This window comes from Hirundo rustica, chromosome 9 (genome assembly GCF_015227805.2).
Source record: "Hirundo rustica isolate bHirRus1 chromosome 9, bHirRus1.pri.v3, whole genome shotgun sequence".
NCBI lineage: Eukaryota > Metazoa > Chordata > Aves > Passeriformes > Hirundinidae > Hirundo > Hirundo rustica.
This window is the reverse complement of record NC_053458.1, coordinates 18216960-18235139: the sequence shown is the minus strand read 5'-3', so window position 1 is coordinate 18235139 and position 18180 is coordinate 18216960. Positions and strand designations below refer to the sequence as shown.

General features: G+C 36.8%; 1 protein-coding gene across 7 annotated transcripts in view; it reads left to right on the top strand.

Annotated features, from left to right (window-relative positions):
• DPYD (dihydropyrimidine dehydrogenase) overlaps positions 1-18180 on the top strand; it is a 350974-nt gene that overhangs the window by 151892 nt on the left and 180902 nt on the right. For all 7 annotated transcript variants that reach the window (XM_040073309.1, XM_040073306.2, XM_040073310.1 and 4 more), the window contains one exon: positions 17616-17723. In XM_040073309.1, coding sequence (XP_039929243.1) covers positions 17616-17723 — 108 coding nt within the window. The remainder of the gene's footprint in view (positions 1-17615; positions 17724-18180) is intronic.

Here is an 18180-nt window from a genome sequence, read left to right as displayed (position 1 = left end):
CTGGCCACATTTTCAATAGTTTTCTTCCTTTGATAACCTAGATGTCAGCATTCTCTTCAAAGAAAAAAACAACAGCTGAATGGAATAAGTGTTTTACTGAGTTTTGATTCTTTCTGTCCTTCCTGAAATATTAATTGTTGTGGATACCAAATAAGTTAAAAGTTTAAAAAGTTTAAAAAATGTATTTACATGAAAACCTCTTCTGACTGGTCAGCTGTAGAAAGTTAAAATATGGGGAAATGTGTATATTCTGAGGATTTTTACACCAGTTTTGATTATGTTTCTTATTCATCTCAAAGAATAAGCATATTGTTATGTCAGTTAATATATTATGGGTTTTAAAAAAACCAAAACAATTAAATCTAGCTAAGGTTGCTAGGTGACAGGTAAGAGAAGCTATATAATTAGACATGTCCAAAAAAAGTCAAATAGTGGAAAGTAGTAATCCTGAAGGAAGGTTGCCATTGTCTGTGTTCACACCAAATGACCATCTCATTCAAATGTGCACTTCATTAAAGAGTCACCTCCCGCTTGGCTTCTGCAGCTGAGCTCCTACTACTCTGTGTGGAGTCGGTAGAAACAGGGAGACTTTTAAGTGTGAATTTTGATTTGATCTCTAAATATCCCTTTGACAGCCTATTATTCCTTTTTTTTTATTATTAGCAATCACATGTTTTTCCCAAAGACAAAGGTAGTAGCTGCCCTCTGATATGTGAGAGTTTTTCTACCTGTGTCAAGCCTGTACAGACTACTGGCAAAATAGCTATGATGTGCCAAAGTCTGTAGATGTAATCCATCTCCTTAAAGTAAGGGAGGGAAAATTGTTGCAAAAAATATGCATTTTACAATAATAGATACTGGGGGCTCGATTCATGTCTCTAGTAATTGAGGAACTCTCCCAGTCCACAAGGCCTAAGACCACAGTGGCCTTTCCAGGATATTGCTCCCTTCTCTCAGTACCTTGGATGATTCCTGTGTGGGGCAGGGGTGGTCTGGGTTCCTCCAGAGCTCCAGTTGCAAGCAGGATAAGTGCTGACAGTGCTTGCACTAGCATGGTTGGAAGCAGAAAGTTGTCTGCATGCTTCTCACAACACAGAAGTTCTAGCTTGAAGATCTACTCTTCAAGCCTTTTAAAATCCTGTGCTGTGAATTGCCCAAGAGCCATCGCAGCCTTGCTTCTATTGTATGGTCCCCAGCAAATCACTTAAATTTCTTTGCACATCTGTAAAATGCAGGATAAATGTTGATCTCTTATCTGGGTCCTGGATATTTTGAGGATTGGCTGTTTGTGTAGCACCTTGCAAATAGAAAGTGCTACAAACAGTAAATGCTATTTGTTACTCTTGGTATCAAAATAACTCATGCAGCCAAGCGTAGAGTAGGGTTTGCTGTCTGCGTACCTGATTTGCATTCTTACATACAGTGAAAATAGAAAGGTGTTGCTATAATATCAATACCTACATTTTACAAATTTCGTGGTTCTGCTGTATAGTCAGAAATTCAGCATTACATCTGCTACACATTTAATTACAAGGCTTTAGAAATTTTAAATATTATGTTCTCTTCCTTTTTTCTTCAATTTCACAACAGCATTCCATTTATGGCATCTTTCTTACAGCTTCATTTGCTGAATGTGTAGTTCTGTTAATTTCTTCCCAGGTGTTTAGTTGGATGCATGTTTTACCCTTTATTAATAAATGTTCCCCCATTCTGTAAAATTGATGCAATTAGGAATTTTGGTTTCAGCCCAGTATTCAAAACTATTTGTGTAAATGATTGAATGAATAAATAAGTTAATAGTGAAGCTGCCTCACCTATAGTTCCTCAATAATAATATCATTTTATCTTGCAAAGACTGCATTTAGAAACAGTTTCACTTCTTGCCCCTTCAATAGTTTTTTATTCAAATATTCTGAAATGTAGCTTAATTCTTTTTTTTTTTTTCCTGAGCTACCAGTCTATGAAAATGGCTTTTTTTTCTCGTAAGTTGGTGATAGAGATGAGCATGGGGGAGGGGGGAAGTTGTCTGATATATAAATGTGTATCTGCTCAGCATTTGATTTCAGGCTCAAGAGTTACTGTAATTGTAATCCTTTGTTCTTAAAGTATGTTCTTAGAGTTATGGAGCTGTATCTGTGCATATGCTTGGTGACATGATTGTCAGTGCAGGGTTAATGAAATTTATCCCACCTGCTATACCTTCAACATGCAGATTTGATTTTGCATTTGAATATGTAAGTGAATACTTGTTTTCTATTTATATGTATACTATAATCAGAAATAAAGAATGCAGGAGCAGAGGTAGACTTTGTTTTAGCAGACGATTCTGTTTATCTGAGTCCCTAGCTTCTCACACAATGGTTGTTGTTGTTGCTAAGGTTAATTAAAGTCATTCTATGTCTGATTTTATATGTAAAGCAAAACTAATTTATAATTTAAAATACTTGTGTAGAAGGTTTGGTTCTGTATAACTGATTTGTTTATGCTGTACTTCTGAAAGATAGTTTTATCAATAGGGCAGTGGATGTACAAATCAAGTTTTTCCATCTATGTGGTAGAATTTTTGCATGGACTTTAAGGGAGCTCCAGCATCGATCAGAATCAGTTGTAACCTGTTATAAAATGATATGAGAGATAGAATTAATGTTGTTTCATGTTGCAAACATCCACAACTGTAGACAGTGATATTTGAGGAGTGGTTTTTAAATGCTAACAACTGGAATAATCTGTGAATGGAGGAAAACTGTATTCAGTATTTGATTTAAAGTTGTTGTCCATATCCTACACTCTGATTTTACAAGATTATTGAGTCATTTTGTTGAATAAGGCAAGCCCAGTTCTATCTTTTACTTAGAAAGGGACTGTGAGTAGCAAGATAACGCTTTCTGCAAAAAAAGTATGCGTGGTACTAATTAGAAGGATGGAAGCAGGTTTTGGAGAGAAGACATTTCATAAATTAGCTCTTGACCCTTGTGTGAGATCTGTGTTTTCTAGTTTTCCATGTCTGAGCTTTGTTTCTTTGTAGTGTGGGTGGAGGAAGATGGAGTCTGAATCCTGGCACACTGCCACTGGCTCAGAGAGCTCTGTATCTGATGGAAATACACAAACTGTTGAATTTCTCTGTTCTGTGAGTGTCTGGTACCTATGCCCTGATAGGGAATACCTATCTTTTACCTAAGTGTAGTAGTGGATATTTTAAATCCCAGATGAAGAACTCAGAAATCTTTCCATGGCTTAGGACCTCAACCAGGGCGTATTTCATAGAATCGTAAAATAATTGGGAGGGACCTTTGGCGATCGTCCAGTAGCTCCCTAGCTCAAAGCAGGGTCAGCTGGAGCAGGTTGCCTAGGACCATATCCAGTTTTGAACATCTCTGAATACATAAGAATGCTTGCTCTGAAAGTCTCCTGGCACTCCTGAGGTTCTTTTCCTCTGCATTGGTAATGTACAGACATACAGATCTTTTGGCAGACAAGTGATGGGTCTCAAAGGTACTTAGGCCCAAATCAATCAGAGTATTTAGGTGCACACCGAGGAAGGGGTTTGTTTGAAGTACTTGTACTTAGTTTGCTCCGTATCACCTGTAACTGTGTTACAGTTAATGTCATATTTCTGCAGGGAAACCTTTCTCAAATCTCGATTTTATTGTGAGTGCTTTCAAATGCATCTGACTTTCACTACCCAGCTTGCTTACAAATCCTTGCTAGGATTTTCTTCTGGCACTTGGTTAGTCACAGAAGACTTCAGTTGTGTTCCTAGATGAGTTTCTGTGTTCAAAAAGTTTTTCACTAATGTGAAAGTAAGCAAATTTATTATCTTTTGAATTTCTGTGTGTTCAACTCTAAACAACATGTTATCTGTGGTTGTATTTTATAATTACACATAATTAGGTAATGATATAATTTATTTTTTTTTTACTACTGTCAGAAGCTTTTAAAAAAGTTTGATGCCTTTTAAAAATTCAGTTTTACTATTATAATATTATACTGATGAGTTGCTTCTCCTTTGTACTTTGCATGGACAATATTTCTGGTAATCAGATAGAATGTAGCAAATTTTTAGCATAAACAAATTGGATAGTTCCCTATTTATTGATTAGCCCAGGAAAGTTCGATAGCTAATTGAGGGTTTCCAAACTGTCAGAATATTCAGTGACAAGTTGATGTTGACATAATTGAAGTTGAATGTATTAATTTTGTCTTAGTGATCTAGAAATCAATGTGTTTTAATACTGATGTTCTGGGCTGGATCCAAAGTACAGTGAAGGGCCTAATGCTGTTAACAACTAAACTTTTTCTTTAATTGTTCAGCTCTCAGCCTTTTCAGATAGCAACAAGCATATTGAGTAGGTAATTCTAATTATGGACGGAGAGCAAAAGGTTTCTTGATAGTGTGCAGAGATGAAGTTCTGTAAAAACATAGTGGAATATATGAAATCAGCTGAATCTATGCTTATATGTTGGTTTTATAGCATATCTTCAAAGCCTTTGAGTGTTTTGAACAAAAGTTACTCTTTAGTTCAAAACACAACAGCAAATCCACGTAATTCCATAGACCCCAAATATTCTTTGTTTTAATGAGCCTGGTTTTGTGACTCTCAATCTATTTTCAGTTTTCTCATGATGGATTAATAGAAAAGCTGCATATACTAGAACTGCCAAATTCTACATTTGACAAGAAATTAAATCTGTTTTAAAAAGAAAGAATAGCACAAGCTGCATCTTAGATTTATGCTAGTGCTATTGGATTTAGGCACTCGAAAACGATTTCAAGAGCAGATTTTACATACAAGAGAAACCTGTAAGCAAATTCAAAGTGCTGTTTAGGATTCATAGAGGAACAAAATGCATCCTCCATCTCTGACATAATTCGTCTTGAGGCTTATGAAATAATTTTTCATCGGATTATAATATTTAAAGTAATTAAAGATACAATTTGCCATTCAATAAACAATGTGTTTTGTAACTTCATTAAAGATGCTGCCTTTCTTAATTGTAATGGTCCAAAAGGTTGTCAGTGAACTGTACATTAACTGCAGAGATAATAATGATTTTATATGCTAATAATTTTTAAATTAATAACTCATAGTTCTTCAGCCACATGTGGAAAATAATTTACATTCTTAAAGCTTACTTTGGTATTAACCACTTTACTTGGGGAGGGTGGATATCCTTGTATAAAATGTTCATTTGTTTTACATTAGCACTAATGCAAGCATGTAGGACCCACTGGTGTGAAAGGATTAAAAGCAGCAGCATTAGACAAGCATGAACATTTCAGAGATAAATCCTTGTTAGAGGGACCTATTGGGACTGTGTAACTTGATTTTCTATTTATTGATCTTGTTTTCGTTAACGTTTGAAACTGTTCAGAGAGAATCTTCTTGTTGTAGTACTGCAAATACAAAAGTGTGCACCAAGCAGGCATTAAGGATTCATGCTCACTCCCAGGTACATCTGTGTGCTGTGCTTGACTTTAGCATGGGTTGGATGCCTTTTTAGAGGAAACTTATGCCCCCTTGGCAGTATTTGCACCATCACTGCAGGTAATTTGAGAAGTCTCATTTTAACTTTCTGATGTCTCTTTGTCATAGACATTTCTTCATGGACTGGAAAAGGGGCATACAGTTCTACCTCACTGATGCTTTTTCACAAAATTTTTTTGTATCTGCACCTGGAAGCCAAGTACCTGACCCACGATCTTCAGTGACCATGTTTCACTTCGTATTCCTGACTGCTGGTCATTGAGGAGGCATTTGGAGATGTGCACCACCATTTCTCTGTCTGTTTTTTAGATAGTAGCCTTACAGCATCTGAGGTTCAACTGCATTGTATTTTTGACCCAAAGTCTCAGATTTAGTGTCATGTCATCAGTATGGGAAATGCCCAAGAAAAATGCAGGCACTTGATGAAAATGGTATAATTAGTTAATAAAGACACTCTGTTTTTAAGTAAAATTTTATATGAAGTGCTGTTCTTGAGAAGGGAATTCAGATTTAGTTGACAGATTAAAAAAAACTTTAGACAATTCATAGAGTTCTTTCTGTCATTTACCCTTACTCAGAACAGGGTTTGGTCAAAGCATGAACTTGCTTAGTTTTTTCCAGTATGGAAAAGTATGAAGGGGTAGCTATGCAGTAGCTGTAATGTTTCTGAGCTGATCTACCTGTGTAGGAGAGTATCAGTTTAACAGGATATTTGCATGAAACTCCTTGCTGCAGCTGCTTTTAAAATGAAAGGCAGATAAATATGTGCTTAATGATAAGGACATTTGTGTGTAGGGGGTAAATGACCCGAGTGAGAATGCTCATTGACCCTCCAGCATGTTACAAGAATGTTGTATTTGTTGCAGGGTATTCTGTACTGACACTGTGTGACAATCTGAGAAGATAAAGCCTCTGATGACACATACTTATTATTCACCTGCAATTATAAAACTCTCTATGCTTTTTTTCATAATTCATAGTGAACATGGAAGCATAATCATGTTGAAAGTGTCTCTTCAGAATGTTGCTTTAAAGAAATGAGTAAGAAAATCTTCTCAAATGTTTTGATAGATGATTCATGGCACTGGAGCTGCAGATGAGGAGCCAATATAGCCAAGTCTATAAATATGCAGTTACGAGAACTCTGGAAACCTGAATTCTGGTAGTGTGACAGATTCAAACAGCACTTTTTCTACTGGAGTATGTTTCTAAAGTTACTCTCTTCCTGTTCTACATTCAGATGCCGTTGTCTAATTAGGCTAATTGGCTGGCAAATTTGCCAGCTTTTAAATAAAATTAGTTTGGAGGTGAGAGAACAAATACCATCAGAAACATGATTTATTCTTTCTTTCCGTAATAGTTGTTTCTTTTTAACTGAGCAGAGCGAGGCTTTATTATTTCTAGGGAATTTCTGTTTAATTTACTGTATGTGACACATTTCCAGAAGAAATTAATATTGGCAGTCTATTACTAAATCTTTAAGCAGAGTAATCATAATGGAGAGACTGACCTCCACCTTACCTGGAAGTAATGGATAATGCTCTAGCAAATAACAGTTACCTGATGTTATTTTAACAAATTCAGTTTGCCTTAAGACAGTACATGTGCATTTTCCTGTGCTTCTCATTGCTTCTGAAGATCCGAAATACACTGAGGGTAATGAGAATGAATGATAGCTTAGATGTGTTCTTTCCTTGAACTGCTGGTTGTATTAAATCCACATCTCCTGTGCAGACCTACAAATCTATAACATCCGTTTCAGATGAATTTGGAAACAAGGGGCTGCGTTCTTTTATTTTTGGCGCAGAGATTAGAATTGATCACAGCAGACACAAGGGAGCAGATTTGAGAATCACAGCTCAATGTGGTTAACTGGGATAGTGCAAGGCTCCTGTACTCCTAAACTGTGCACATACAGGTTATGAATATTATTGATTGCAAGGGTCAGGGGAGGCTGCAGGGAGGTTATGTTGCATGATGCTATTTGGCAATTTTTAAGGGACAAGAGCTATGAACTCTCATAGCATCTGGGACAGGTACAGTTTAAACCTGACAAATGGAGATTTATGTTTGTGTGAGCTGGCAAAGCCCTTCAGGTAGAAATAATAAATGGAAATTTGATAGGATGGTGCTTTTTATCATAGGTCAAATATTGTGCTGTAGAAAAAGGGAAAAAAAGATTTAATAATAACCTTTTCATCAAAATGCACTGATGATAGGTTTTCAGTTGTAGATCTGTGCTGCAGAATAAAGAATAATGTTTAGAAGTATTTTCTTGAGGCATCATTTTAAAATATATGTAAGATGGTTTACCTGAAGTGATTAAAAAATGCAATGTAGGCAAATGACACAGTAACAATTACTGAATATGTTTTATAGTATCCTTTTCTTCTTTCATGTGGACAAAACCAGGATATAAATATGCTCAGATTTAAGATGAGACAATATTACCAAAGACCTGGCAAAAAATTATTTACTTCCTATATTGAAATTTCACATTGAGTGTTAATTGCTCATTAGCCTTTGGAAGACCTCGCTGAATTACATTGATGACGTCGACATATGAAAATAAAAAAGAGATGAATCCTTGTAATGTTTTAAAAATAGCTATGACCAGAAAGTCCTGTATTTTGCAAATACTACTTAGCATGTGGGATTTTCTTCCTGAAGGAGTAAGTTTTTACAAATATTTCATATAGATCCAGTTACAAAGGGTGCAAAACTGTGATTGACTCAGTCTATTGTTTCATAGTCACTATATTGAAACAGAGTAGGAGCTTTGGAAGTAGTGTGCAGCAGAGGGTAGTTGTGAGTTAAAGACAACTGGCTGTAGCTAGATATTTCTATGATTCTTTACTGCTCTCTTCCATCAAATTTAGGAAACAATATTATAAAAATCAGTGTTTAGAATTGCGACACAGATTCCACGTGTTGGCTGTTATATTCCTGGTACATCAAAAATGCAGGTTGATTTTAGGTAGTATGAGTTGATGTTGTCTCAGTATACCTCATTGCGACTTCCTTGCTGTACAGTGCCCGAGGTCTGACAAAGGTGTTTTTCCAGAATATTAATGACTTAATTACTCCTCATATATTTCTACAGGATGAATTTGCTGCCTTTGGGCTTTTTTTAGTTGCTGCTTTGTGATAGTGTAGAGAATTAGTATTTATTTTTCTTCATGATGCCAACTAAGTATTTGTGGTTTTTTTCTTTGTGAATGTTTATCATCTCTCATTTTATCCATTCCTTGTGTAGTTATTGTAAGTAGCCTCTATTGATCCAGCTTATTAAGATTTTTTTCCTGTGTTTTGAAATGGAAAATTAAATGAAGAGATCTTTTCTATGCTAACATTTGATTTTCCCTTTATAAATTTTCATTTGCTTAGATTATTTCAATATACCAGCATGATGTCTTATCAACAGGGCATATTAGGCAGTTAAATTATAATGAATCTGCTTGGAGAAAGATATTGTTTCTGTTGCAAACAGGTATGGTAGTATTTTCTGCTTTCTTTTCAGGAGTGTGTTACTCCCAGTCTCACAATCCAGTTTATTTTGCTTTCAGTTCCACATATTTGCATTTCTTTACTGGGTAGATATCACTTTACTGTGACATATGGTTTCGGAGATGAGAGATTTTTTTGTGTGTTCTTTAAGTTACTGATAGGCAGTCCCTGAGGAGGTGATCTTGCTTTGGGGCCGCTCTGCGCTGTTTCATGATCACGAGTCAGCGCTAGCACCAGTTTCTGTTCCTGTAGAGTGGTGCAGCATATCACACTGGCAAATATCATCTGGCTGGTGTCTGGAGGAAACATAGCCCCCTGTCTTTCCTTTGGCAGGTTACTGCTAGGAGCAAACTTGTAGGGGAAGGAAGGAAGGGGGAAAGGAACGGACACATTAGCGTGTCAGATCCGAAACTTCAGCCTCCCTGGTTCAAGAATGCTCCTGAAAAATGACAGCTCAAGTCCATGGTGAGAAGTGACCAAATTCCAGTCAGGACTAAAATCCAGTTTAGCTCTATTATAAACAGACTGGAGCAAGCTCTGCTTCTGGGTGGAATGGTGCATTCTTGGGGTAGAGATGGATTGGACTCAGACTGCTAAATGCATTTTCGCTAGTGACCTTTTCAAATTTGTCGCCAGTATAATAAATGTCGCCAAGATGACTTAAGAAAGGTTTGCAGCAATATTCCACTTTATTTTTTACAGCAGATGTTTCTTCAGTTACTCTGTATTACAATTTACAGAACTCTTATGTTCTACAAATCAAGATTCATAGCAAACTGTTTCAGTGCTTTAAGTCCTGCAATAAACAACACAAGGCAGAACAGAACCAGAGGGAAGGTAAGCAGACGTCTGCATTCATCCTTCTCTGTGATAAGGTTTGCTTCATAGTGATCTTCACATTTCAGCAAGTTCATTCACCAGGGCTACCAGCTAACTTTCTAACATCCTCAACTTGATTCCTTCAAATGTGGGGAACATTAAGTATCAGTTTCCAAACGTAGAAGAAAGGCTAAAATTACCATCTGTTTCTTAATTTAGAAATCTGTATATGTTTGTACAACCTAGTATCACTTCTTCTAGTGTGTCCTGTAAAGAATTGTGTTTTAAAAACACTTAGTGATATGGTATGCTTCAGTTCTGAGGTATGAATTTTAAAAGAGTGCTTTTTGAGGATAAGAACTCAAAATGTTGAGTTCAAAATCTTCATGGTGCTTAAATGAATAGCCAGATATTGAGATTTGAAAAATTATTACATAATTTCTCCAGATCTTTGTTTTATCATCTTGAAACACTGATGTTTTTCATTAGAATACAGTATTTTAGTCATAATTGAGTGTCACCCCATTAAAATTTAAAGCACAGGTCCCATAAGATGACCCTAATAAAATTATAAACAGTAATTAAGACTAGAGGTAGGCAGTAGAGGCCTTGAGTAAGGCTGGACTGATTACAACAAAATCAAATGAGGGGTGGAGTCTATTTCTGATGGAGCTAATGAGTTATGATTCACCTTTGGACACTTTGGTCGACATAAGGTGTCAGCCTGATCCAGTCATGGGATCACTAAATGTGGTGAGGGCAGACCACAAGGCTGCAATGTTTTGTATTCCGTGCTCAGGCAGACAACACTGATTGTGTTGTCATAATCCTAATTTCCACCACTCACAGATTCTGAGCTCTGCCTGTTGTTTCCATATGCACTTTCTGATGTCTAGCTCTTGTGAATTTTGGCTACTTTGAAACTGGGCTTGGACAATTAGTATTCAAAGAGAAATTGAATTATAGGAATAAATTTAGTTCTAAATAATCTGACTTCCTCGCTCCTATTCTTTCGTTACATTTGCAAGAGTTCAGATACTTCTCTCTGTGTCTAATTTAGCAACAAAGTACGGTGTGAGACTTACAGACTGCATTGCTTCTAGGTTCAGCTACTTATTCAGATGGTTTTAAAAGCCTTGGTATGGATATAGCTGTTCAATTTAGAATGCCCTGCAGCAATTGTGTATGGCTCATGCTGGTAGATGTGAAGGGTGTTTTCACATATGCTGTACACACTGCTCATTCTAACTTGATGGTAAGAGGAAGCTAGCCCTACTGTAGTTCTTTTACTTTTTCCCCATTACTTTTCATTTTCTATGAATGAGGCCTTTAGCCATCGTTAGGGAATAACTCCTAAAAACCTTCCAAGCATACCTCTTCCAAAGAAAATAAATCATTAATAAAAGCTACAGAAAAGGAGCAGTTATATTACAAAATTAATCTACCAGGCTTACAGAGAAAACAAATTTGAAGGAGCCACCTGCTGTGGAGATGAGGCAGTAATCTCAACAGCAGGAAATAAAGGGAGAGAGGGAGAAAATACAAAAGCATAGACATTAAAAAAGTAATTAAAACACTTATCTCCATCAACATACATATCAAACAAAAAAAAAATCAACCACCTAGCAAACATACTCTATTGAACGTCACAACAGGAAGTAACAAAGCTGTCCCCATAAAAAACTATCTCCAGCAAAATGAGAGAGATTCTTTACAAATATGAGCCTCAAAAGTGTTTATTGAAGTGCTAATCACTAATGGACTGACCTTGAGAAAAGCTGAGCACTTTCAGAGTATTTGCAACTTTTCTGAAAGACTAGATGCCCAGTATCAAACCTTTAAAAAAGCAGAGAAAGTTACGCTCTAGATACCAGTGGTTGTCTGTTCCATGCGTGGTGCATGTCATAGCATGAGCTGCAGTGGTGTGTTTAGTAGAATCAGCTCTGGGACACAGCTTAGGTACTGTATAATATAGTTAATTTCTAAATTGTGAGGTATTGACCCATGTATAGCAGTGTTAGCAGTATGCATATAAGTGAATATGGCTTCTTTGAAACAAATAGGTAGAGCACATCCCAATGTATACAAGTACTTTCCATCACGGCTAGGTAAAACTATAAATTTGACAGTTATGAAAGTTTACAGTTTCAGTGTTATTGTTCAAGAAAATAACATATTTAAAATGCACGATCCAATTTATACATATCAGGGATTGTGTGACATTAAATGAAAACTGCTTTAAATATATAGATTTTCATCTCCAGTTCCCCAGCCCGCAAAAGAGACTTGTTCAAGAAGATCAGAGCATTTAGAAATATTAAGGTAGTGCTTATGTGCTTGGATTTTACAGTGTGCCGTGTATCTTTGTAGTCACAGTCTAACCATACGGTACCTTGTAGCTGCGAGTCTCTGGGCAAGTGTGAAATGTCATTAGATGTACTGTATCTGAAATATGTTTGTATGGGCGCACAAGGAGCAAGTTGGAGCACTCAGTGTGTAAAAAGGCAGGGACATGGGACAAAATGCTGCTTTTCTGTTAATTCAAAAGGACCCTTTCAAAAGACAAATGGTGGATTTATAATTTACCTTCAGAGGGCAATTAACTTGGCTCTGTATCTACTTCAGTGTATCCTTCTCAGAAAACGAGAACAAAAGATAAAAGCAAACTTTATTAACAAAAATATTTATCAGAAAATGTCGCTTCTTCTATTAAATTCACATCAGTCTCTGGCCTTCAGCCTTCCATGGCTCCTTTCCCCAGGACACATGAAGGGGCACAGCCTTCTCCTGGCCAGAGGTGCAGAACTGCTGCTGCAGAATCTGTGCTGCCTCCTTGCCAGACTGTGCTCAAGTTTCTTATGCTGAGTAGCAGTCTGGGGCTCAGCTTGTCTGGGCTCAGCCTCTCAGATATTATTTCCGGAGATTTGCATTGCCACCAGAGCAGATATGCAGAAAATCAAACCCATGTTTCTTCTCTCCAGTTTTGTGTGGGATTTGTGGATTTTTCTCCTCATTCTCAGTAATATCTGACAGTTAGAGACTTGCCCCCCAATTCTAGGATTTCCTGTAATGGAGGCTGTGAAGGAATAGAAGGAGAGTTTTCCTTGTAAATGTGGTTTTAAAAAAATCTGGTTCAACTCTGAAACAGAAGCATGGAGATGGTAAGAAGGTGGAAAGATGTCCTTGCCCTCTAACTTTCTAGCTCCAGATATGTAAGGCAAGAGAACATTAAAAAATAATCCATAAATTCGTGCATGGGGTTTGATATTTGGCTTCCTTGTTTTAAAAGTTAGAAAAAGTAAGTGCGTAGCCAGTCAATCACATTTTGTTTCTTTCTGATTGAATTTGGATAAATTTATGAATGCTGTGTCATTTCAAAACAAATTTGAAAGATTCAGTATAAGAAATGTACGAGGTGTCTTTACTTTTAAAAAGTAGCTCTTGGTATTTTCAAGCACAGATTGGATTCACCACAAGAATTCAGTATTATCACAATTAAAAATGAAAGGAACAAACCTTTTCAGTTTGATGCAAGGAAAATGAGAAAAAAAAATAATGCTCTAGTTAGTTTTGTCCCTGTAGGCTCCTGTATATTTACCCTTCACCTTCAGGTCCTTTTTTTTTTTTTTTGGTCTGGAGATGTGTTTTTAGTCAGCAACCAGTGAAAGCTACATTTGACCCTTATCCAAGATGAAAGCTTATTTTGTGTGTCAGTTATTAAGATCTGTTGAGAAATTTATTTGAAACTGCAAATTTGCCCAACCATGTCAGATTTAAGCTCAGAAGCATAGCTATTGCTGGGGAGAGGGGATTTGATCTAAATAGGAGATAGATATGCGGTGCTTGTACTTGCTTTAGTTTCCCTTTCCAGATCAGGCTCATAGTTACAGTAGGAGCAGACGTAGCTGATTGATGTGTTGATGTGCCTGGATTTATTTGGTGCAGCAGGTGAGTGGACTTAGTGCCCTGCTCTGCAAGCCAATCCCTGACAGTGTCTATGGATCACTCTGGTGCTTTGCCTTGTACATCTGACATATTTACTCTAATCATTTAGCAATTCATACCTCAGCTGGACTAGGGAATTGTATCGAAATTTTCTTTAAAAGGAAGCAATGGACTTGAGACTATGCATGAAGAAATTGATATGCATCAGTATTGTGAGAACAGAGAGTACAAGATCTTAATGGGAGGCAGATGATGTTTCGCTAATACATGTGTGCACATATATATTTAAATGTATATATAAAGGATATAAAAATAGGAAGTTAAAGTTTGTGTTTTCCAAAGCTGTGATTCTAGTGGTTAAGGACTTCGGAAAGTATGCGGTGTGTCATACATGGGAGAGATTTTGGTGCTGAGGAATCGTGCACTGGAGAAGGAGTTGTGGGGTTCAAATGAAGGAATGAAAGGAGAGTGGTGATGCCTCCCTGGGAGATAGCTGGGGCATCTGGAGATGGAAGGCAGAGCACAGCAAACCAGAGGGTCAGGAATCAAGATGAATTGCTTTCTGTGCTGCATCTGACCCAGATTGGGACTGTCTAGGTTAGATTTTGCGAAGCTGAACTAGATCTGTCATGCAAGCTGTTGTTTTCACAATGTTTCTACTTTCTCTATTCTTAGTAAATGAAGTTCTCCACAGCCCATGAGGCTTCATTGCGTGGTTTGGATATCAGTTCCTTCAGAAGCTCGTTCCCTGGCATCAGCAAGCAAAGGAGCTGAGGCTTCAAGAAGCCCAGAGCTGTGGCTGCAGAAGATGAGGGGCCCAGCATAGCCCTATGCTTGTATAAGTGTGTGCAGAGGCCAGCCAAACACCACCAGGGGAGCTGCCTTTCCAACCTGCCTCCTCTGGCTTGCCCTTCAAAAGAGTTGCTCTTCAGTGCAGGGGAAGGAAATAATTGTTATCCCTAGATTTTGGTACAGATTATTTAAAGATGGGAGATGTGGGATAGTGATAGATTGTTTCAGAACATGAAATACTAAATAATAAATAAAAAAATCTTTTTAGATGGCTTGCAAGCGGATTTGGGGAGCAGGGAACTGACTTATTTGGCTTCAGCCTAAAAGCTAGGGAAAAGATCTTATATTTTCCTAAGGATTTTTTCATGGGTGGCTCTTGGCTATTTTGTATTAGTGTGTGAATTCCTTTTTTTCTAAAGGATCTCTCTGATTTATCTTCAAAAGGTGTTTCTCTTGGTTCATTATTTTGACCTAAATTGTGTCTTTCATAGGTGACTGGGTTTTTTTTAAATTTTATTTCTTCTCTAAAACTATTTGCTCAAAACTGCATTTTTCCTCTACAGCTATTTTTTTCATTAAATATTCTCTCTCCCAAGAGGCTGTTGGCTATTTATCAATATTTGAACTCTCTGTAAAGCACACTTCTGTGGGGTGGATGTTTATTATGAAATGGTGCCTCTAAAGTGAATCTTATCTGTTCTTGATCTCTTCCTCTGTCTGCATCAGGCTGCCTCTTTCTTAGCTTGTCTAGTGTCTTGAAGAAGTACTAAATCTCTCTATTTTAACAAAGTAAATGCAGTCATTACAATAGCAAATACTGAACAGCAAAAGGAGATGCATCAGAATCCAGTACAATACAACTTCCAGCAGGTGCTTGGCAAAGAGCTTCAGTCTGTGCTACGTGTTTATAAAAGAAGAAATCCCTTGCATTTCCTTCAAATGTAAATATCACAAAACTCTTTTTTCAGTGAGCTTTCAGCAAAATGAAAATAGTAAAATAAATAGCAGACAATGCCACATCTATTGACTGTCTCTTTGGCAGTTGTTTGGTCATATCAGCCAGGCTAAACATTATTGAACCCAATGCATTCCTAATCCAACTCCATGGATTTCAGTGATGCCAAACTAGTGATGAACCTAGACAAAGAACATTGCAACACTTCCTTTATGATACTCTTTATTCAGCCTATGGGAGCTAAAGTACTTATGCTGTTAGAGACCAAATAGTTTTCATTAGGAGATGGTAAAAGCAGGAAAAAATAAGTGGGAAAAATATTTTGAGAGTTTCTCTCTGGGTTTGAATGGAGATACATATTAGGTGGAAAGGAAATTATCTTTAATGTGGGCTGCACATGCCACTAATGACGAGTGTTTCTCCCAAGAGTAAACTGAGGCCTCTGAGTTGGTTTATGGATATCTCCATAGAAATGGTTGCATTACTCTGTCCGCTACCTGCAGGCGCTCACTGAGAGCTTTTTCTGAGGTACTCTTCTTGCCATAGATGATTTTGCAATATATACATAGAGGAAAATCTGTGCCCTTTTAAAAATAGTTTCTTTAATGCATTTTACATATTGTACTTTCAATAGTACTAAGTATTTCTGGCAGCCTCTTAAGATATCCATTATTCATTATTCATTAGCTAAGATTCCAGTCTACCCAGAAAGTACAGCATTCAAAGGTCTTGAAGTTCAGGACGTGCTAGTATTTTTTAACCTTATTTTTCTCAATATCCAACTATAAATCAGTGTTGGTGTCAAAGTCAGGTGTTCAGCAACTGAGTCATGAGTTTTCTTTATAAATAGAGATCAAATTTCAGGATTTTTTTTTTTTCTTCTGTGTCTTGTAAGCATTTTGAATTCACTGAGAATATATTTTGTTTTGTTTCACTGAAACTAATAAATCTAAAAATGTATTTTATTTTTCTAGTATTATAGTAACTTCATTCAGAGTTCTAGAGGCTGGAAAAACTTCCTTCATATAGGTAACTCATGAAAAAGTACTAAGTTTTCTCGTTATGTAGTGCTGGCCATATGCTGTAATGAGACAGATTTTTGTTGCTTAATTAATATAAAAAGATCCCAAACCTTCCCTATTTGGAAAAGTGCTCCTCAATGTGCAATTCTGCATTATTGTAGATGCTAAAATTGTGTTACTAGGGTTTTCCAGACCAGTATGTCTCAGAGAGGAGTAATATTATTCTGCTGCCACCCATGCCTGAGAATGGAGGGAACACAGATTGCTTTGCATGCTCCAGTTCTTCCTGCTTGCTCTGAGGGTTCCTCAGTGCTAGTATGTGTTCTTAGAAGAATGGTTGACATTTACTCCATTTCAGAATGTAATTATTAATTAGCATACTTTTGGTAATATTATGGGGTTTTAGATGTAAATATGAAAGTTGAGACTGTTGAAAATACCCTGATTGCATTTGCATGAATAAAATGGTTTAACTGGTGTGTCAGCTGGGACGGGCTTTTTGTGCAGTCCAACCATTCACACCAGAATGAGATGATGTTGGTAACTGGAAGATGCTTTTTGCTGCTTTCTTTTAACTGAAAGGTATTTGTTGCTATTAATAGTTGTGAAATAAATCTTTGTCTGTATCCTATGGAGTCTGTCTAAAAAATGTTCTTTTAATAACTAGGAATAAATGTCAGCCAATCAGAACTTCAAGGTTCTGAGAAAATGATCAAGAATGGCCAAAAAAATGCTGGCATACAAACACTCACAGATCAGACCTACAGCGCTGCCATTTGTCCTCCTCTCCTCATCAGTTAAGCTGTTCATTACTGCCTCATTTGTATTATCTGCTTTCGCACCCTGTTCTCTCTGGTCCCTTCCCCTGCATTTGTTTTGTTGTGAATTATACGAGTACGCACATTGTCGAGGAACCTGATTTTTGAGTGCCTGTGCTATTAAACAATCACCAGTTATATAAGCTGCAGACTGCAAACATCTAAGGGTTTGTAAAAGTGCTTGTATTGACAATGTTTTTGAGAATATGTGTGTAATTCAAAATATATATTGGTCGTGTAGTTCTGATGTGCCATAAAATATCTATTTCAGGTTTGCCAGAACCAAACAGAGACAGTGTATTCCAAGGACTGAAAATGAATCAAGGATTCTACACATCTAAAGACTTCTTACCTTTGGTAGCAATGGCAAGTAAACCAGGTGTGTGGTACTATATTCTTGTAATCACATTCGATAAGTCATTAACAGTTATTATGATGTTGAACTGTCTGGCTACAAAGCAGCACATCCAGTTACAAAGTACCTTCCACTGAATATGTCTGGGACAGGGTTTTCTCTTGGTGAGTGGCAACCTCATGAGCGTGGTCAGAGATTACAAACTGAATAATCATATAGGCAAATCTAAACTTATGTCAAATAATTTCCCCTAATAAGTTATAATTTTTATTTTGAATTATAGTCAAAAGATTACATAGGCTTCTCCTTTGTATAAAGTATCTTGATAAAAATAATATATGTAAGACAATCTGAAAAAATATGATATTGAAAAAGGTGTTTGTGATTCGTATAAGCAGCTGATTTGTAGATTGTTGATAAATTCTTTTACTTGATCCCAAGTCAGGTGCTGCAGATTTTACAGACACATTTAAATCAGCAC